Here is a 22,142-nt window from a genome sequence, read left to right on the forward strand (position 1 = left end):
GAATATAGTCGAGTTTGCCACATTATCCCAAACACGTACAGATGGCGTTCCTGCGCTAGCATCACGTGATCGTAACTCAGCACAATCGAACATGTGCTCTATGGTTCACTTAATAGAGTCCAACTTACCACAACTGTGTGTCCAGGTTATAACAGCGCAAATCTCCAGGTAAGGTGTTGTCAGCAGCGCCGCCGAAGACATAAAGATGGCGGCCATGGGCCAGCATCACGTGACCGTAACTCAGCACAATCAAACATGTGCTCTATGCTTCACTTAATAGAGTCCAACTCTTGCGCACAATGGCCCAATCAAGAGGCTAAGTGCGCTATTCGATTTCCCTGCAAAACTGGAATCCAACTCACCACATCTGTGTGTCCAGGTCATAACAGTGCAAATCTCCAGGCAGCGTGTTGTCAGCGGCGCCGCCGAGGACATAAAGATCGCGGCCGTGGGCCAGCATCACGAGACCGTAACTCAGCACAATAGAACATGAGCTCTGTGTCTCTAGGAATAAAGTCTTAACTCACCACATCTGTGTGTCCAGGTCATAACAGTGGAGATCTCCAGGCAGCGTGTTGTCAGCGGCGCCCCCGAAGACGTAAAGATGGCGGCCGTGGGCCAGCATCACGTGACCGTATCGCCGCGCTGGGGCGGGGCCCGCACAGCGCAACAAGTGTTCTGTGCATACGCGGGTCCAACTGAAATGAAATGATTTATTTATCCGTTAGTGAAAGAAAGTTACTTTTATATGTTTGAGGAAGAAAGCGAACAAAGATAAAGGGAAGCACAAAAGATCCCTTATGTGTGGACCTTGCACAAGATAAGTTACTTTTAAATACAGTTTCCCAAAAAAATACCAAGGGAAGAACATCATTAGGGCAACCGGGCATCATTTGTGCAGCATCACATAAAAATATTAAGTTCACATTGCCACGGTTTTTACACACATCAAACATTATCTAGTTCAAGTATCAGACTGAAGATGCAAGCCCCACGCAAGTCTAATAATATTTTTTTAACATTATTCTGTTCTATCCTTTTCCATTGATTCAATACTCACGTGTGAGTCTCGAAGTCGAACTGGAAGAGCGCGTTGGTGATCTTGGCGCCGCTCTGTCCGCTGAACACGTACATCTTGCCGCGCGCCACAGCTACGGGGAAATTGCAGCAAGTGGGCGGGCACTGGCCTTTTTGTTCTATCCTCTCCCATTGGTGGTTTGGCGCCTATGGGTTATTGAAAAGACAAATGTACAGCCCGGTCTGTGAGCACGCAGAATTTTGTCCAATGACCCCAAGCTACCCGCGCGCGCGTGCGCGTAATTATATTGCTGTCGCGACTGTGCGACAGGCGCCTGCAGTGAGTGTGCGAACGCGACAGCAACATAATTACGCGCGAGCGATAAGGATGGGTAGCTTGGGGTAATTGGACAAAATTCTACGTGCTCGCAGACCAGACTATAGTCAACAGCATAACCCTACTAATATTAGAAATCCGAAAGTAGCTCTGCCTGTCACGCTTTCACGCCTAAACTACTGAACCGATTTTGTTTGAGTCCTGGAAAAGGACATATGATAGTTTTTATCCCAGTTTCTGAAACAGGGACGCGCGCAATAGTTTTTCTGTGACAGACGGGGACATTCTTCAAGAATGCGTGCGCGTGCGTGTAATTTTTACAGCACCGCGCCGCTTGTAGAATGGTAGTATTTTTTACAATGGGGCACCCCCCCTTTTTCAAAGCTATAGCTACGTGCGTGGGTGCTAAAAATATCATATTCAACGTTACCACAAGGTTGGTAGTCCACATGTCGTTGAGGCGCGCGTTTCCGTCGTAGCCGGCGAATATCCACAGCTTGTCGTCGTACACCGCCGCGCCGTGGGCTGACCTTGGTACAGGCTCCCTGTGAAAGTTTACATAAATGTTATAGATAGGCAAATAAAAATCCAATTATTTTATTTTGTCCTAACTTAGAGCTTTATTTGACACTAGCGGCCGCCCGCGACTTCGTACGCGTGGATCCCGTTTTACCCCCTTTACCCCCTTCATCTATCTTACGCGGTTTAGATTTTTCATACAAAACGATTTTCCCGCTAATTCCCGTTCCCGTGGGAATTTCGGGAATTCCTTGTTGTAACTAAGCTTTAAGTTCACTAAGGTACCTACATACCAAATTTNTAGCCCTAGTACTTCAATATACTCACGTGTGACGGGACTATTCCCACCTCTCGTTCCCACCGCTGCAACTCCTGTGTAGCCAGGATCTACAGCTTGACCGCCAATAAAAACCCAAGCAGTGAAAAGGTCAAGTTTGTCTAGGTGGAAAGTTAAACTGTCATTGGATCCGCAACGAAATTAATCAGAAGAACATAGGAGGAGTTCAAAATTATGGTTCAATACTCACGTGTGAGTCTCGAAGTCGAACTGGAAGAGAGCGTTGGTGATCTTGGCGCCGCTCTGTCCGCTGAACACGTACATCTTGCCGCGCGCTACGGCCACGGGGAAGTTGCAGCAAGTGGCCTTTCTGTTCCATCCCCTTTATTGATGGTAGCCTTAGTACTCCAATACTCACGTGTGCGTCTCGAAGTCGAACTGGAAGAGCGCGTTGGTGATCTTGGCGCCGCTCTGTCCGCTGAACACGTACATCTTGCCGCGCGCCACGGCCACGGGGAAATTGCAGCAAGTGGGCGGGCACTGGCCTTTTTGTTCTATCCTCTCCCATTGGTGGTTTGGCGCCTATGTATTGAAAAAATAAATTTAGTCAACAGCATAATAATATGATGTATAAAACTATATTCATATTTTTTGTTGCAAGATTGCATCTTTTAGGCCGCTTGTACATACTAAGAAAAATCGCCAGGCATACGCAAGAATTCGTGTCGTTTTTTTTTTCTGTAAAGAGGCTTAAAAAAGCACTTTTACACACGCACCGCGTACATTGCTAAATTATTCTTGTCTGCGCTAGATACGACAAGCGGCGGACGCGCACTGTGTGACAAATTTTCGTAGCTAAGTCCGACGAAATTCTTGTCTTGTTTGCAGCAGACACGGTGAAATTTCTTAGCGTGTACAATAAGCCTTATGACTACATGAGTTGCCAGTCATTTAAGCTGCCATTTGGTCATTTATTGGAAGCTAGATTACAAATTACATAGCAATTGAATCCCTAATGTAGCCTCCAACCAATTTTTTGTGCTAAAATATCATGTTCCACTATTACGTTACCACAAGGTTGGTAGTCCACATGTCGTTGAGGCGCGCGTTTCCGTCGTAGCCGGCGAATATCCACAGCTTGTCGTCGTACACCGCCGCGCCGTGGGCTGACCTTGGTACAGGCTCCCTGTGAAAGTTTACATAATGGTATAAGCTATAGGCAAATAAAAAGTAAAACACAATTATTTTATTTTGTTCTTTATTTGACAGTTTGAAAGATTAGTAATTTTTGTAAAATATTCTATACATATTTTTGACTTTAAATTGTTAGCAACATGCGCACAATATTTATGGAGTCTTGAACAGTTGCTTACTTTACTCTTGGGATAAAATCAATATAAAAATTAAAAATGTACTTAAAATTTGTGTTAAGTGAGTAGTCTCTGTATGGAAATAATAATTTGTAATTTGTGCAATCAAAATTGCTAATATTGATATTTTAATTGATTTATTATGAATTCATACTCACTGTCCTGTAAACTTCCATTGGACCCATTGTGCGCTTTGGAATTTGTACTCAAATAAATCATTTTTGTTCGTGAGATTGGAGTTGGCGAGTATGTCGCCTGTGTAGCCGCCGAATACGAACATGGAAGACCGGTGAACCTATAAATAAGTAATAGTTACATTCAAAATAAATATATTGTAAGATTATTTTATTTTGTGTTAGACCTGTTGTTTTAATTTCAAAACATATACTACTTAGCCACTTCTATTATTTAGGTCATGGAAAATAAATGATTAAAAGGCTACATTGCGGTTAGGTAAAGTATGATTACTTGAATAAGTAGTTTAATATATGTAATGGAATAAATAATAATAAATGAAATTTACCACTGCAGAATGGTGATAACGTGGTGCAGGTGGCACTCCCATACAGCCAGTCTTTGTCCAGGACTTCTCTCTGATGTCAAATCTGATCAGGTCATTCAGCATAGACTTCCCGTTGTCACCCCCGAATACATAAATTGCATCTTTGTATGCTACCGCTGTGTGTTTGCTACGTCTGTGAATTAATAGAAAAAATTATTTGTAAATATACTAAACCAAATATGGATACTTAAATTATTTATTTAAAGTAATTAGGTACTACAGGAAGGATCAGGATCGATAAATGATAACTATATTTAATTTTAACATTCTATAACAGCTTTCTATTCCTCGCTATATCAAAAACCACCACAAGAAATTCTATAAATTACAAAATAATAATTATAAATTGATAGTAAAAAAGAAACTCTATATTGAATAGGCATTAAGTTTAAATTACCTGGCGCCCACAAACTCGTAGCACTCAGACATGCGCTTCCACTTATGCACAGTTTCAAATGGACCGAACTCCATTCGCAGGCTTATGTCCAGTTCGTTTGGATTTCGAAGCTGCTCCGTTATCATTTTCCCTAGGTTTTGCATTCAGGCGTTTTTCCTAAAAATATAACTTCAGTTTATTGACACAGCATCTCTAAAAACCACTTATTTCTAAGAACTTGTTCACGCGAATCAATTCTCGAACCTATCTTCGTGGCGGTAGCTAAACGTACTAAAAATGAAAGTAGGTTGACTCCCAAATATTTTAGGAGTAAAACTAGAACAGTTTTTCGCAGTTATAGGAAGAAATCTCAAAATAAACTGAATGAAAATAGGTCGACGAAATATGCCACAGTTCAATAAACCAAATATTTGTAAATATACCCTGGAATTCGTGATCATAAACGTTGAATATAACTTCTTTGTAATAATTGATTGAAATTTTAAGGAAATAATTAGAAAACGTTGGACAATTTCACGTTCAACCAACAATAAACATTTTTCTATCGCAATTTTTTGCATCTATTTTGGCTAGGTACTTGTCACATTGACATCAGTCACATTTGACAGATTAGGGATGTACCAAACAATCCAAAGGAGCTGAGACCAACAAAATTAATTGAGCTCAACTAATTTGCAATGACTAAAATCTGTATTNAGAACTCCGAGCAAGCTCGCCCCCAGGTGACTAAAATGGCGGCAAACGGAAGTAAGTCAAATCAATTCCTATTAAATAATTGCGGAAATGACGTCATTTAAGGTATAAAAAGGTAAAAAACTACACCGGAAGTAGACGCATCTCTCACCAGATGCTGTGCATCGTCTCTGCTCAATAATACAAGTTTTATTGTTTTGTAAAACTTGTACTATTCTGTAACACAATAGTTTCAGTCGCCCTAACAAAACAAGTGGCAAAATGCTCGCACTAGACGAGTTATTTAGGCCTTAAAAGTCTGTTCACAAATTAAATTCATCTTTACTGAGCCCCGATTACGGTAACTTTTGTAACGTCTACAATCCAGACGCGTTTCTGATTCTGCGATACGATTGGTCAAAACAGCTGACGTACGCTGTTGAACGACCAATCGTATCGCAGAATCGAGAAGCGTGTCTGGATTGTTGACGTTAAAAATTACCGTAATCGGGGCTCTGACCAAAACCGTTCCCACTTTGGTCGAGTTCAATGTAATTATTTGCCACTCAACTAATGTGATTCTTCTCTGTTTAAATTCCATAGACTAATCCAATACCCTCAATTCGTTCTTTCGTTCAATGTCAAAATTCGGCTTTGATTAAATATTATTCATTCGTTCATTCACAAAGTAACTGAGCTTTACAGATTTGTTTGTATTTATTCTTTTTGTCTTATTTTCTTATTAAAATACCATTTATTTGTAGTTGGAAAATGTCTTCTCCAGTAAGTATTGATGCAACATAAATTTTTCTAATACAGTAAAGTGTTTGTCGCAAACTTAATTAGAACTAGGATGTTGAGGTATACGACTAGTCGGTCGGCCTAATCTAATCCGTTACAAATGGTTTGCAGACGGAAGAAAGCGTGCGGCGTAATAGCGAAAGCGAGGCTGGTGATGCGGAGACGCCTGAACACGACCCTCATTATGAGCCTATCGTGTCGTTACCGCTCGTCGACATTCAGACTAATGAGGAAGAAGAGGAGGAACTGGTTAAAATTCGTGCCCGGCTCTACAGATACGACACTGCTGATCATGAGTGGAAGGTGAGGTTAAATAAAATTGAAATTTTAAAATAATTTAGGTTAAATATTCTTAAATTTTGGTTTGGATAATTTGGGGATATGTTACAATCATTACTCTGCTTTCAGGAACGTGGGACAGGAGATATCAAATTATTACGCCACAAAGAAAATAACACTGTGAGAGTAGTCATGAGACGTGACAAGACCTTGAAGGTGTGTGCCAACCACTTCATCACGCCAGACATTAGGATGAACGTCCACTGTGGCTCGGACAAAGCATTCAATTGGTCTGTCTTTGCGGATTATGCTGATGAGAGATGCAAGCAAGAGTTGCTTGCCATCAAATTTGGAAACCCACAGAGTAAGTTATGGTTTCCATGATCATTTTTTAACAACAAAAATACATTTGCATATAGTTAATTTTTACCATATTTGTTAGATAAATTTTGAATTGTTATTACTTAGTCATTGCAATAACCTATTCTTTATAAACTAAAAAATTTTTTCTTATTCAGATGCAGAACTATGGAAAACGAAATTTGCTGAAGCCCAAGAAATAGTTCGAACAAAATGTAGTCTTTACAACGACCAGTCTTCAGATGAGGAGAGCAGCATCACCCGTAGTGAAGACACTGACACTCCGGAGCCCAAGAGCTCGGACAAAGCAGACAATCCCTCGGAAAAAGATGCAGAGGGTGTTGTACTAAAACTAAAAGAACTCAAAGTGGAAAGTGAAAAGTCAGATTAACAATGAAATATAATAAATACATAAATAAGAGGCCAAGGTGTGACATGTTGTTGCAGCTCATTTAAATATATTTTTAAATTTAGAATTTATTTTCAATAGTAACTATCAAGATACACTAATAATAACTGTCTATAAATGCTCTTATCATTTAACAGAAACCCAATGGTTTTTAGTTTTGTGTTATAGGTCATGCATTTTTAGTCTTATGTTAAAATAATGATAATATTCATCACAATGCTTTTTTTATATTATATTTCCAATTTGAAGACTTAAATTTTCAAGCTTTTTAAGTAATAAAGAATGTGAATTCTGTTCACTACATTTTGACACCAACATGGAAATAGTGAGCTATTTGTATATTCCAAGAGCTTTCGAATAATAATAATTTTAAGTATACATTAGTGATCATAGTAAAATTTTAATGTTGATGTGTAATTAAATGTTTTTGGTAAATTCTTTGCCAAATAGGGGTATTGTTATATTTTTAATTTGCAGAAACTATATTATTCATCATCATTGCAATATTCTTTTGAACATTTTCTAGAGTAAAATGTCTATTTCTTTAGACATATAAGTACCTACTTTAATTGTATGCATGCATTTATATTTTTTTATCTCTGTAATGATAGGACTTCTGTCAATTATCTTGGGTTTTAAAACTGTGAGTTCTTTAGTTATATTCTTACATAGTAATTGACTTTTACACAAATTACTGTTCTTCTTCTCATCTATTTCAACATTCCTGCTTTTTTAAAGAAAAAAATTGTGATTTGGAACTAAGGAATTTCAGGAAAATCAGAAAATAGAAGTGTTTTATAAAATCAGAAGGAATTTTATTTTTCCTACATTTTAATCAGAAGCATTATCTTTCTGTATTCTTTCTTGCTACCTGATTCAGAAAAATAATAAAATAGTTTTTAAAGTAAAAAATAGTGCTGTGTAAATTCTTTGCATATTAGCACTTCTGTGTTAAATTAAGTTTTTGTGGTTTTAATAATGGGAATAGTAAAAAATTGAAATTCACTTTGTTTCACACTTTTATTTAAACACTTGTGCAATTATTAACTTCACACACATTATTAAAATTACCTATAAGTACATTCAAATTGATAATTTATTCAGTGTGAACAAATTGCTTCAAAATGAAACAACAGAATACCTTGTATAAAGGTTAGTCATATTATGACATTTTAATGGAAAATAGTATGACCTTCATCAGGCAAATTATGTGCACATGAATTAAATTTGGAATAACATAACTATTATGCTGATATAATTATACATAATTTACCTGACTACCATGAGTAGCATTGAATGTTTCTCCCTATACATCAATGAATTGAATGAGAGAAATGATACTCTAAAAAAGTAATAATGTTCTTTACATTAAAATAAAATAAGCGTTCTCTAAAGTTTAGTCTGGAATGTTATTGCTAAATATATCCTAAGCTAATTTAATTAAATCACAGGTCGTCTTTTACATTTCTGCCTTTGATGTCATAGAGCTGGAATGTCTGGAGAATGTTCAGTCTAATTCCCAGTTCTTTCTTCTTCTCATCTGATACTTTTCCACTTTGGAGCTTCTTCACTCTTTCAGTTTCAGTTTTGATAAAATCATCACCTTTTTCTAGAATCTTCTCCATGATTGTTTTGTATATTTTTCCCGATGGTGCTTCCTGTTGAAACATCACAAAAATTAATTAATTTAAAAAAATTAATGAGAAAGTTCTAGTAATATTATGTCATTTACTTACTACAAAAGAATTATAGATTACCTACCTTGGTACTGAGATTCTTCTGTGCATTTTCAGTTTCTTTCAATATTTTTTTCCTGTCATCTCCTTTGGTCTTCATGAACTTAATTGCTAGTTTATCAAGCTCTTTTACGCAGCCTGGTAGACTGAGATACAAACCGGTGTTCTCTCGTACGAAGCGTCTCAATGCGTCGGTGCTGAATCCTTTGGAATCGTCAAACTGTATCGGCTCACTTTTGCCCTTGATAAACAGCTTAACAATTGGGAAGTTCTCCTTCGTAGCGCCGTACTTCCTCGCTAGTTCCTCATTTTCTTTTTCGCCATAATCCTTCACCCCGACTTCGCCAACTAAAAGATCGTCCACGTCCTTCGCGTCTTTAGCAAGCGCCACGAACGCATCGTGTTTATCACCGTATGGAAAAGCCACATCGAACTTGATGAGAGAAGCTTCGAATTTTCCAGTAATCTTATCAAAAGAAAATTCGTCTAATTCGACTGATCCACTGGTGGTCGTGGCTTGGTAAGTAAAAGGTATACTTGACAGTAAACACAGGAAGTAAAGGAGCTGCATTGTAGAATTCTAGAATACGGGATTAATATGCTTCACCAGCTTGTGTAACGGCCTGCACTTACGCAAATATATTTAATTTTATCGGTAAACTAACTTCGCCGCTCGATTTTATTGACATCGGACACCATTTGTTTTCATTTACAATTTTATAAGCGTTCCATTATACGTACTGTTTTATACTGTTAATACTGTTTTATAATTGCAAACTTTTGTTTTTTAGCTTTGTTATCCGTAGTCAGTAAAAAAATATACAAAGGAAAAAAAATGCTCAGTTGACCGATACTAATTATCGATCATCTACTCTTTGCGAAAAGACAAACTTCAAATTTTGATTAACTGCACTGTGAAAATCGGAATGTACCCTTTTGACATTAATGTGACCGTGTGTGATTCTGATTGGTTAATAGGCGAATGACAACTCAAGAGTTTGTTTTCTATTACAAAGATGGATTCCTTGATCCGTCTATCATTTTTAACCGACTTCAAAAAAGGAGGAGGTTATTATGATGATGGATGAGCTGATGAGGTGCTATTAATGCTCTTCTTGAGGAAAATATAAAAACGATATCTACTATATAAAAATAAGTCGGGTTTTCCTCCCTGACGCTATAACTCCAGAACGCACGAACCGATTTCCACGGTTTTGCATTCGTTGGAAAGGTCTCGGGCTCCGTGAGGTTTATAGCAAAGAAAATTCGGGAAAAGGGGGTAAAACAGGATCCACGCGTACGAAGTCGCGGGCGGCCGCTAGTTTACCTATATTAATGTAGAAAAATAGTTTTTCAGTAGTTGTTCGAATTCGAAAGACGAATTGAACAAAGAAAGTCATGTGACTGGTAGAAAATGTGTAAGCTTATCAAATATTAAGTTGTTGTCAAATATTGTGTTTGAGTTTCTATTGAACTGACGCACATAATTTTATAGTAGCGGAACTACAAGTATGATTTGTTAGTTGCGAAAGTAAATTCACCACCTAACAACACTTCTTACTTACGAATAGGTCCACTTATTGCATGCGCAATAAAACATTATGTTACGAAACTATGGATCGGCATAAACTAGCTATACATTGGTAGGTGCCACTGTTGTTGAAAATGTGGTTGAATTATTTATCGGCTTTTTTAATATTGGATTTAGTTCTAGCTGAAAATTTGAAAGAAGAAGGTTAGTTTTTGGTACGATACGATAACAGTGTTATTAAACTATTAATCTTGTCCCAAATAATAAGTACTTAATAATTAATTAAACTGTTGTCCTGTGTTATGTTTCTGTAATCTACAATCTAGTACCTACATAAAGTAAGTTTGATATCGCCTGCTGCAAAACTTTAAGCTACGTTTTAAGTACGAGTATAACCTAATGTACCGTTATTGCCAAATTCAATAATTTGCTTGTAAACTAGCTACTTAGTTTAATGAATAGGTATTCATAATAATATGGGAACGTTATAATTAGTTCCAAGAAAGCACGATCTTAGATTCGAATATTAATTTTAAAATGGTTTCCAGCTTCAGCAGAACACGAACCTCAATCGGATCAAAAAATAAATTTGAAAAAGAATTTAGACGAAGGGAACGAAAACCGTGATTTTCATTGGCCTCTGGGTATTGTCTCGTATTATTTGGATCATAGCAGTTATGGTAAGTTGTGTTAAAACACCTTCTTTCATTATTTTTTATAAAGCTTAAGTATTCTAGAGGCTAAGTGCCTCTTAATTAAATAGCATGGAAATGTTAGTAGGTACTTACCTAGTAGAATAGCAAGTAGAAGTTGATCTCACTGTTTTGAAATACTTAACAGCATGTCTACTTTAAAGCATGTTTGTTTTTAACTTAATTTCAGATTATCTGGTAGCAGAACGCGTTCGCCTCGCTATGAACACCATTGAGGAATCATCTTGCGTTAGGTTTAAAGCACTCCTTGAACCCTATAGCAAGTCTCATTGGATCCATATTACCAACAAGGCCAGAGTGCGGGGCTGCGTCCATGACGGTGAAGTTAATGGCACGTATGAGACTGTATGTATGATATAATTTTATTGTTCATGTTTTTTAGTGGCACCGATGTCGGCAGCGGACTGCTGAAACGAGAGTCGCTAGTTCAATCCTTCAGGCTATTTAACCTTTGTTTTGTCTCCTGTATTTGTTTGTTTGTTCTCCTGCTTTGCACTGGACGAAGGTCAAATCTTAACTTCGAACTCCACCTATATTCTTTTGAATCATTTCGTTGAGGGTCCAATAACAGTTTAAAGTTTAACCCCGGGACAAACTTGACCTTCACTAGTTGGGTTTTTAATGGCGGTCAAGCTTAGATCCTGGCTACATAGGAGTTGCAGCGGTGGGAACGAGAGGTGGGAATAATTCCGTAGTTCAATCCCCATCCCGATAATAAATATTGTTCTCAAAATTATCGCTGGTCATTATTCGAACTATTTACAAATGAGCGGTTTTTGTGCCTCATTTATTGCATTCAGCGTTTATGCGTGAAGTTACGAACATTACAGCAACCGACCAACTTTCACATTAACCAGCAGTGTTTGCATTTTACAAGAACACGATGTTTTACAGACTTCATGACTCACCTGTAGAATGTACCGTTATACATTTTAGATTTTAACCAAGTTTAATCATGGGCATTTCAAATGGTTCGTAACTGTTTCCACCAGGTAATGACGATGGGTCTGGATTGCATGCAGCGTCGTGATATCTTGCATTTACTAATGCATGCTCTGGGTTTCAAAGATGAAGTCACACATCCACTGAGAGACCATTATGTTAGGATTTTGTGGGATAATATTCATCCTGGTACGTTGGTTGCTACATTTAATAATTAATAACTTTTTTTAGTTCATTATACTAATATTATAGCTACTTTCAGCATACCTATCGTTATTTCGCATTCGTTACGAAGATTATCCTACAATAAATACTGAGTATGATCCTACGAGTATCATGCACTTCCATGATCGGGCGTACACTAAAAATGGACAAGCTACGATTGCATCTCTGGTAATTTTAGAATCTGATAAGTTATGAAGATAATTTCTAGAAACAATGAAATATTTCTGCATGAAAGACCACACATTAGTTATAATAAATCCTAAAGAGCTTTACTACTGTAGCGTAGTATGAATGTGAATCTATGGCATGAGATGAAGATTCCTTATTTCTTTTGAGAAATTATCATCAGTATCAGATCAGTTGAGTTTTACATAGTACGACTAGTTAGAAAAAGTATATACCTACCTACTTTTCACAGGTACCCGGGCTAGTGATAAACCCTTCGCGTGAGCTGTCACCCCTAGATAAGATGAAGCTTCGCTCAGTATTCGGCCGCGAGTGCAACAGACGGAAGGTGGATGACTTGCTAGACTCATGTAAAGCGGCGATGCAAGAAAACGATGGAAATCAGCAGGTCTCAGAAGTACAAAATCCTGAAACTGACATTGAAGAGGATAGTAACCATAATGACATGAATAATCATAATAATGAAAAATACGAAGATACTGCATATAACGAAGAACAGGCACATGAGCAAACTGTTGCCGAAAATAACTACGCAGAAGATGGTACAGATAAATAAATAATAATGTAGTAATTTTGGAAATTCATTTTGAATCACTAAAACTAAAAAAAAAATTGTAGGGTTCCGTAGTTGCCCTTTCGATATCACAGTGTAGGATTTCAGAAGGAGTCTTTATTTACTTCATCTAAGTCACTTTTAATGTTTTCTTCTAAGTTTTTTTAATACACAAGTTGAACGACGATTAGTTACTCTTAAACTAACTGATCCATCTAATACCTACTATCTAACTGTTATAGTTTTCCTCATAGGTTCATGAAAAGCACTTTTATAATGAACCATTGTCCACGGAAAGGTTCAATAGTAGTAGGTATAAAAGGAACTAAATAATTCAACAAAAATAAATAATAATGTGAAGTGTTGTGAGGGTTTTTTAATTGGAATCATTATTATAACAGAATCTAAACCGGTTCATACTGTCTGAGTCTGAGAATATAACTCTACTAAAGTATATCTTCTAAGTTATAATAAAGAATTATTGAAAGATTTGCTTTTACTTTTTCCTTAAACTTTTCTTACTTAAACACTGTTTAAAGTACAGGAGGTTAATTTTCATGACGTCGGTAGAACTAAGACCTTGCCAGTGTCCCATGGCCCAGCCATCATTCTGTGAACAAATAAGGGAAATTATGTTTTTTTAACTACTTTCACATCATAATTATGAGCTAGTCGCATGAAGCCTTAATAAAAGAAATAGTCAATTAGTAAATCTTGAAAGTTAGTGAGGATAGCCTAATTTAACTCATAAAAAAATTAAGAATGCTTGAAATGAAAATTGTAACCCAACTAAATTATCCTAAAAATATTTACCCAAATTGGATACATGATGTTGGTAACTCCATCTTTGATTTGTAGCCAAGGGTAGTGCATCACGCTCTGGTAGTCATAATTTAACCCTAAAGATGCAGCCGGCGGTAGCTTTTTTGACATTTCCTTTCTGATTTCTGCAAGAAGAAAAAATATTTATCCAAACGCAAATCTGAAGCATTCAAATTACATTTAAGTATTTCGCGTAAATTATTCAAAATACCTGGAGTAAGATTATCCCAGAGGATATGTAGATAAGAATCTCGATCGTGCATATTGTGTTGGTGATCGAAGCCCAATATGTGCATGAATAAATGGAGGAGATCGTTAACAGAATTGAAGCAATCAGCGTTGATTTTCAAGACCTATAATAATAATAGTTATAGTTGTACATTAATTCGTACATAACAACAAGAAATAAAAGTTATGTTCAGTCTGATATTGAGTGTTAAATTAACCAATACATACTTTATTCCCATTAGGTTTGCCTGGAGTGGGGCACTCGCAGCCCGGCTCCACTCCCCTGGCGAACACAAGTATGTCTGCGGCATGACGCCTTTGAGATTTTTGCTGTTCTACTCGCGAACGCTTGTTGGCTTTTGCGATTTGCGGGATTGCAGTTCCTGGAAAGACAAAAATGATTTTTTTGTAACAATGCTATTCAAATACGCAAGGTACCAACACGGTCAGAATCAAATTCAGCTTAATTTAACACCTTATGTATGTACAAAGAGTTCACGTCACTTACCCGATCTCAAAATATTAATATCGTCATGTTCATTTCTTGCATCAACTGTACTAACTTCGACGTCTCCATGCTTAACTTCATTATCACTGATGCCTTTAGCATCCTTGCCTTCAATTTTTGCTTCACCTGCTGTCTCTGCGGGTGCTCCATCAACAGGTTTCTTTAGAGGGTGAGTTTGCTCCGTTTCAGAGTTTTCATCTTCATTTACAGATGGTGCTTCATCATCTGTATCATCGTCCTCTTCTGGCGTAATATCTCGGAACTTGATGCACGTCTCCTTTTCGATATGCCGAATTACTGCTCTAATATTTTCTTTTTCTTCAGCAGCTGAAAAATAGTATTGACTGTGAAAATGAATCGTACCAGTACCTAACATCACTTTGTGAGGTAATACACAGGCCTGAATAAAGACTTCATAAGTGGCTGTGAATGAATAATAATCAGGTAACTATTTAAATAAATGCGTAAACGTTAGGTTTAGAGAATTGACACATTTGATATGTGATATGAAGTCGTCACTAGTGCTTACAAAATTCCATTTGGTCTCTGAGCTTGTAGTTCACAACACCGTATCGCCACAGCCTGTCTACGAAGTATTCCTCGATCTCCTCCTGCGTTATGTTCTTGGGCTCTGTGTCGGCTCTGACCACACTGGGGCAGGTCTTGAGGAGGTACTGCCGATTCCGATCTACGCACTCGTGTCCGTATATGACGGCTACTTTCTCAACGTCTCCTTCGCTTAGACCTTGGCGCTGGCCAAGTTTTACCCCAGGCTAAAATGTAGACACATTTCAAAGTTACGGCAATTTACTTGTATTTTTTAAAAGATCCACTCATTAAGAAAATATTAATTAATATCTAAACGGAGGCAAACCTGAGCCATAATCGTGACTTGTCCATTTTTGGAAAAGGCTCGCGGGGGATAGTGCAGCACGCTAGCGAAATCATAAGGAATGTTCTGCAGCACATCTTTTTCACGAGTTTCAAAGTATTTCTTGTAGCCTGAAATAATAAATTAATCCTATCGATCAACTATGCGGTAAAGTTTATTTTACTTCCTGCATAAATGAAAATGTTTTATTTACTGTCTTCGTTTGTGTTCACACAAACTACGAATAATGATTTATTATAGCCGACCATAGAACATGAAACCTATGTTCTGTGTAGCCGACGATGTACACACGGCCACACTGTTGACTATCCATTTTCGTTCTTGCTCTCACTCTCATCAAATGGTGATTCTTTGCGATAGAATGAGATGACATGACCGGCAATGGGTAGTTAACACTGTTGCCGATAGTACCTACGATGAAATTTTATTATAAAAGTTAAAATTCTCACCCGATTTGATGTTATTCCACAAAATAGTTATGTGTTGATCCCTATCGGGGCGAGTATGCTCGTGTGAGAAGCCTAGTATGTGCATCACTTCGTGTACAATTTCTCCTAGCGATAAGCAGTCATATCCAAATACTACCATCTAGAAAATAACAAATATATCACTATTAACAATATTTTTATCGCAGTATACCTATTCATCTCTTCAGTAGGTATTTCAGATTATTAAGGCAGGATATTACTTATCACACGAATGCACACAAAATGCATTTTTTACATTCAACAAAAATACATTAGTGTTTTAAATATTAATAATATTTTGTTGGCCTTGATGCATTGACTAATTGTGGTAAAGTCACTCCTACACAAAATTGAATTTAGTTTGGAGAGGACGGGGCCGCGGGGATGTAACTAATATTTTTTTTATTTACGACAAATTATTTGTAACCCGTAAGAAACAAGATGAAGTAAAAGCTAAGAAATAGAGAGTTCTGAGCTAATAGGCCACTTAGGCCACATAGAGCTAATGCACACGATGCGTTGCGGCGGCGGTGCGATGTCGGAGAGGTGTCGCTGCGTGCGACGTCTTACATAGAAATATATACGAGTATAATATTATTATCTGTGGCTGTGCGCCGCAACGCATCGTGTGCTTTGACTCTAATGTCACGACAAATACCTAATTTAGTTGCTTTTTAGGTTTTTTAACTGATGTACGAGTATTAGTACTAGTTTTTTGAAGATCTTTTACCTGCACACCCTTGTTAGTCTTCCGCTCATTGCTGTGCACGCACTGCCTGACGCCTGCCGGGTTGGTGATGTACAGCCACTCCACGTTCTGCAGCGAGTCCTTGTCAGTCGGCCGGTCCTTCAGCCTTTGGAGGCGGATGCAGGTGGCCTTCTCGAAGTACTCGAACGCTTGCATTATCACTTCTGCTAAGTGCGCGTCTGAGAACATTTTCAGGTTGTTACACATATTTTCATCATCATCATTATCATTTTAGCCATAGGACGTCCATTGCTAAACATAGGCCTCCCCCAATGCTTTCCATGTTGATCGATTGGTAGCGATCTAGCTACGTCCAGCGCTTCCCTGCTACCTTTGTGATGTCGTCGGTCCACCTTGTAGGTGGACGTCTCACGCTGCGTTTTCCGGTACGCGGCCTCCAAAAACCTTGCTTCCAAACACTTATTTTATTTATTTAAAACCTTTATTCCACACAAAAACACGGTACAAAAGAGGAACTTAATGCCGTGTGGCATTCTCTACCAGTTAACCTTTAGGCCAAATAGAAAATTTTTATAGACGATGCAAAATAGTAACTAATATCTATCAAATACCTATGATTAATTTGGATACTGTAAAATTTGTAGTCAACATACCATAAGTTTTAGAGTCTATAAAATATGGCACTATCCCATGTTTCCACCTCTTTGGCCAGTCGATGCCTGTACCTACGTCCTCAGGATTCGATGGTTCAAATGGTTCGCCGGTTGGCAGTGGTCCCAATAGCTCAGCAGGGGCGAAATTAAATCTCCTCATCGTTTTGTTTTTTTCTTCCTTTAATAAAATATACTTATTTTATAAAACTGGGATCTAGGGTATGCTACGTTGGGTCCGTAGCAGAATCTAGGACAGGCTACGGATATGTTGTAGCAGGACCTGGGACATGCTACGGAAATGTTGTAGCACGATCTAGGATATGCTACGGTGCGTCGTAGCTGGATCTAGGCAGAACTTTTTCTCACAACCTTCCAAAAAACCTGACTTATGAAAAAGTAGACTCAGGGATAACTGTCTTGGAACCCGCAACAGATTAAATGAAGAGAATATAAGAGGAATGCTACGGTGTGTCGTAGCAGAATCTAGGATATGCTACGGTGTGTCGTAGCAGAATCTAGGATATGCTACGGTGGGCCGTAGCTGGATCTAGGACATGCTACGGATATGTTGTGCCAGGATCGAGAACATGCTACCGATAATGTTGTAGCAGGATCAATGACGTGCTACTGATATGTTGTAGCAGAATCTAGGATATGCTACAGTGTGTCGTAGCAGAATCTAGGATATGCTACTGTGGGCCGTAGCAGGATCGAGGATGTGCTACGAATATGCTGTAGCATGCTATGGATATGTTGTAGCAGGATCTAGGATATGCTACTGATATGTTGTAGCAAGATCTACGGGAAGCAACTAATCAGTAGCAGCTAGAATTTACGGAATGCTACGGATAATAACAAGGATTCAACTACTCTATGTAAAGTATTACGGTAAGTACGATATGTGCAGGAGGACCGGTGATATTATAAGGCTAGTAAAATTCCGCAGCGCAATTATCATCAAACTGAACTGAATAATTAATCTACGCTTTCCTACTTACTTGGATATAAGATTTAGTAGTTAATGTTTCTAAGTTTCGATGCCTGTAGGTCACGGGCGCCCCATCTTCAACAATATCCTCATACAGCTTATCAACAATGCTTTCTACTCTCTTAGCCTTTTCTACGTTTTCTGTATTCACGTTCACTGTAGGTTTCATTTCTCCTGTCTCTCTTTTAGAACGACTGTTTCCGCCATTTTGGTAAGAGTTTTTAGAGTGAGCTCTATTCAATTTTTCGTTTTCGACAGTGAAAATGCGACACATATCTAATGTGTCTTGACGCTTCCTGGCGATAAGTTTTGCGTCAGCTGTAATGTAATGTAAACAAATATTATTTTGTATATTAGGACATAGGTATACTACGAGTATTTGTAGTTATTGTTATAGTCAATAGGTACATAAACTCTGTAACTCACAGAAAAATTCATATTATATCATTATTCATCTCAGAAAACGCCAAAACAGATTTTACAAAAACATTAATTCAATATAGGTATGCGATGGAAATGAAAAGTGGAAGTTCCATATTATTTAAAGTTATGAAAATCTACCCCTTGAGATCAAGGCTGTGTTGCACCACCTTACCTTACGATTAACGTAACTTTATATACAAACCATAACCAGTGTTTTTTGTATGAGTCTCACAGACTTTTCACGTTTATTATAGTTAAAGTAAGATAATACAAACCAGTTTAAGAACATGAGCTACCTAATTCTTATTCAGAAATCTTAGCGTGCCAAATTTGTGCCTACACACATTCAAAAGACCCATAAACAACAACAAGCAGTACCAGTTAGGGCACATTACATCAATAAGTATTATGCCTATCGTGTGGATCAAGCTGCCAATGTAATATTGTGTGTAATGAAATAACCAATCGAACCACTCAGTTGTGAACCGTGTTTGTTCCAGGTTTATGATTACGTTCCTCTTGTTGAGGGATTCAAAGAATAACATAAAATACATACAAAGAAAATGTTGTAGGGATACATTGCCTGTTGTAGTTAGCCTGCCATTTTAATGCACAATAACTATAGAGAAATAAAAAATGCTTGAGTGTGGTAAAATTATATAAAAAACTCTCTAGATATTGATAGTTTTTTATCCAGGAAAATACGCAATTCCTGAGATATTATGTGGTGATAATATAGAGCTGTTTGGGTCGCTTGTAAGTGCTAGGAGAAAGGCCTAGATAATAAACAGTAGGTACAATACTTATGTAGTTAAATTTAAATATTTACTTTGGTATAATGTAGGCACGTCAATTATTTCACTCTAATTAAATATTTATTAATAAGCACGCAAAATCTATGCAGTGATAAATATTAAAGACTCAAAGATACATTCTTTAGAATTTAATAAATATATGTAGTTGGTATAGTGGGAAGGAAGTGAAATAAACAAAGAAATTAATTATATTGTCATCGCAGTCAATTAGTTAGTAGGAAGATAGCTATTTATGTAAGTTATATTAGTTATAAAAATATAGCTTACTTTTTTGGACATTTAAGCTAGGTATAGAACATTTGACGAATATAAAATTGATACTAATCAATACAAAAACCCGGTAAACGTGTAACATTGTGTGAGTTTGCACTACTTTTTACATTTTTACACAATAGGAATAGCTGTAAAATTGATTTATGATTTGTTTTATAGCCTTATGTGTTACACTTTATCGTCATGTAAATTTAAAAAAATAACTTACTTGGGAGTTACTGAATTTACAGAATGATATTTCATGAGATATTGATTAAATCTTATGAAGAATATTCAATTTATAGTTTCATATTTCTGTAAAAATCTTGTTATGACATACAATATTTTCCTTATTGTTTTCGTAAATAAACATGTTTGTTTCAAATGAAGTTTTCATATTTTTTGCGCTAAAAATCTGTCATACACACGCATAACGTGTTGATCTCTGACATTACGGTATATTATTATTATGTGTTTGTTGGAACATTCTAGTAAGTTGATGCGAATTAGGTAAATACCGCCTGAAACGTTACACTTTGCAGAGCTCAGCAGTACTTTAAAGTGTAAGCGAACACCTTCAGCAACTGTTTTGTCGCCAACGCGTCTCGTCAGCTCCACCTGCCTGACCAGTGATTCGCAAATTCGAATTTAGAAAGTTTTAACTTCTTTAATTCCGTTCGACGCAAGTTGGACAAGGTTGCGTTGTCGAGTCAGTCGCGGATTGTGTGCCAGTGTGTGCACTCGTAGCCGGTGGCACTAAACACAGTGACCTAACGTCTGATTTCGCGCGTTCCGCGTGCTAACGTGTGCTGGATTTTCGTCAACTAAGCAAGGATTTTTTGATATTCGAGTAAGTTTTTTCATTTTTTTTATGAATAAAAATCTGTCATTGTTTTCCAGTGCGTGAGTAGGACAGCGTTATGATGACTCTACATTTTTTTCTTATTGTAAAGAGGTTTTGTTTATGGTAAAAAGTTTGAAGAATGAAAGCGAAGAACGAGACACGCGCTCATCGGAACCTGTCTCACAAAATGTAAAGTACGGGTACCGTTACGAGCATGGTCGGAACTCGGAGAGCTGAGACTGCGAATGTAGATTGAGATGCAATGTTGGGGTCAGTTTGTAATTGATCTCATCTCACTTTGTTGAGTACATTCAGTGAATGATCAAGTGAATAACGAACAGGTTCATTGTCCTGATTGAAACTTGTTCGCAATTGCTCTCATTGTTAATATTTATTAGTGCATTTGTTTTGCTTATTTAAAGCAAGTATACACAGATTTGTTAAATATAACTTATCATCATTAACTAGAGTTAATTAGTTTGTACTAAATGGCAGCATTTTATCTTAACATAGATCTGTACCTAACCCATCATCATTATAATAATAATAATTGTTAGTAGTTAAGCTTAACAAGAATATTAACATCAGGTCATGATCATGATCGTCACGATTAGGGATAACAATTTATAGTAGAATATTGTACCTGTTTTAATATTATCCACGGATTTTTAATGAATGTTAGTTATTGGGTCGATAATTAATGTAAAATACCAGCACTGTTAGATAGAAGCAAATTATAAATAACGAGATTAGATAAAAACTACACTCGCATATCCAATTAAAAATGCATTAATTGTGCATCTGCATGCGAAACTTTTATACCTTATTAGATTTAATTTTGAATTATTACAGTAAGTAGTGATGATGAAACATAATATTATCTTCTTTTTCCCGCGTAAATAAACTTTTTTTCATACATCAGTAAAAGTTTAAATCATGCCCGGATTTATCTGGAAATTAAGGCATACTAGTTTATGTATTGTTCTTGGCGCCAGTAAGTTTCTTTTAAAAATAAAACAGGAGGTTTTCCTGTTCCAAAAGTATTAGGTTGATTTGGTCAAATCCCTGCTTTGTTCGGCATAAAGTAGGTACAGTCGACAGCACGTCAACGTAAACATTGTTGTATAAATAAACAATAAAAATAAAATAAAATATCCTTGGTCAAATAGATTTTTAGGTCAGATAGTTTGACTAATGCCCGTTTTCACCATAAATCCCTAATTTTTAAGTGACCCCTTTGAAAACAGAATTCAAATGTGTTACTATAGGGGTCACTTCAAAATTAGGGATTTATGGTGAAAACGGGCATTAGCTGCTTCAAAGTGACTTCCATACGCCCATGCAGGCACCATATCCATGACCTACCACAACATCTTGGTCAAGTTGACCGTATGTTTGTTATCCATCTCTGTAATTTGTTCATACCAATTTCGAAATGAACTGTTAAAATATCTCAGTAGCGAATCAGCTGCCAACTTTATTAATTCAGTGACGTAACAATGCAATTTCTCTTCCGCATTTCGCTTAATATTATACTTAGCAAATTATGTTAGGTACTTATAAAATAAATGTTTAATGTTCAGCCACGAGACAGACAAAAAAGTTTTTTTAAGTTTTGGCTTTAAAATTATTGGGGAATGGTGTCAAAATCAGGG

The 22,142-nt window shown here is 37.0% G+C and overlaps 5 protein-coding genes across 5 annotated transcripts in view; 2 read left to right on the forward strand and 3 right to left on the reverse strand.

Moving 5' to 3' along the window:
- The window catches only part of LOC114358989 (Leucine zipper like transcription regulator 1), a 51,323-nt gene extending 46,163 nt beyond the window's left edge, over positions 1–5,160 (reverse strand). The window contains exons 1-8 of the mRNA XM_028313204.1: positions 4,902–5,160; positions 4,480–4,635; positions 4,044–4,215; positions 3,679–3,815; positions 3,222–3,336; positions 2,643–2,732; positions 2,401–2,474; positions 528–698 (exon numbers count right to left, since the gene is read on the reverse strand). Of these exons, the coding sequence (XP_028169005.1) occupies positions 528–698; positions 2,401–2,474; positions 2,643–2,732; positions 3,222–3,336; positions 3,679–3,815; positions 4,044–4,215; positions 4,480–4,622 (902 nt within the window). The 5' untranslated portion in view covers positions 4,623–4,635; positions 4,902–5,160. The remainder of the gene's footprint in view (positions 1–527; positions 699–2,400; positions 2,475–2,642; positions 2,733–3,221; positions 3,337–3,678; positions 3,816–4,043; positions 4,216–4,479; positions 4,636–4,901) is intronic.
- A 655-nt stretch (positions 5,161–5,815) lies between these two features.
- LOC114358991 (ran-specific GTPase-activating protein) lies at positions 5,816–7,755 on the forward strand. Its single transcript, XM_028313206.1, has 4 exons — positions 5,816–5,934; positions 6,064–6,255; positions 6,361–6,595; positions 6,750–7,755. The coding sequence occupies exons 1-4, from the start codon at positions 5,923–5,925 to the stop codon at positions 6,980–6,982; spliced, it is 672 nt and encodes a 223-aa protein (XP_028169007.1). The 5' UTR covers positions 5,816–5,922; the 3' UTR covers positions 6,983–7,755.
- A 246-nt stretch (positions 7,756–8,001) lies between these two features.
- Positions 8,002–9,604, reverse strand: wbl (endoplasmic reticulum protein 29-like protein wbl). Its single transcript, XM_028313205.1, has 2 exons — positions 8,762–9,604; positions 8,002–8,658 (listed from the first exon to the last, which is right to left on the reverse strand). Exons 1-2 carry the CDS (start codon positions 9,305–9,307, stop codon positions 8,446–8,448), a joined length of 759 nt encoding a protein of 252 aa, XP_028169006.1. The 5' UTR covers positions 9,308–9,604; the 3' UTR covers positions 8,002–8,445.
- A 797-nt stretch (positions 9,605–10,401) lies between these two features.
- LOC114358997 (seminal metalloprotease 1) lies at positions 10,402–12,896 on the forward strand. The gene is made up of 5 exons (XM_028313213.1): positions 10,402–10,471; positions 11,150–11,325; positions 11,973–12,111; positions 12,185–12,315; positions 12,566–12,896. Exons 1-5 carry the CDS (start codon positions 10,402–10,404, stop codon positions 12,887–12,889), a joined length of 840 nt encoding a protein of 279 aa, XP_028169014.1. The 3' UTR covers positions 12,890–12,896.
- A 354-nt stretch (positions 12,897–13,250) lies between these two features.
- LOC114359000 (uncharacterized) lies at positions 13,251–19,906 on the reverse strand. The gene is made up of 12 exons (XM_028313218.1): positions 19,873–19,906; positions 18,164–18,471; positions 17,166–17,343; positions 16,534–16,730; positions 15,786–15,924; positions 15,319–15,446; positions 14,974–15,217; positions 14,445–14,771; positions 14,165–14,319; positions 13,920–14,061; positions 13,700–13,833; positions 13,251–13,496 (listed from the first exon to the last, which is right to left on the reverse strand). The coding sequence occupies exons 2-12, from the start codon at positions 18,425–18,427 to the stop codon at positions 13,383–13,385; spliced, it is 2,022 nt and encodes a 673-aa protein (XP_028169019.1). The 5' UTR covers positions 18,428–18,471; positions 19,873–19,906; the 3' UTR covers positions 13,251–13,382.
- Positions 19,907–22,142: the final 2,236 nt, after the last annotated feature.

Source organism: Ostrinia furnacalis, unplaced genomic scaffold, assembly GCF_004193835.3.
Source record: "Ostrinia furnacalis isolate ACB-3 unplaced genomic scaffold, ASM419383v2 OfSCF4162, whole genome shotgun sequence".
Classification (NCBI taxonomy): Eukaryota; Metazoa; Arthropoda; class Insecta; order Lepidoptera; family Crambidae; genus Ostrinia; species Ostrinia furnacalis.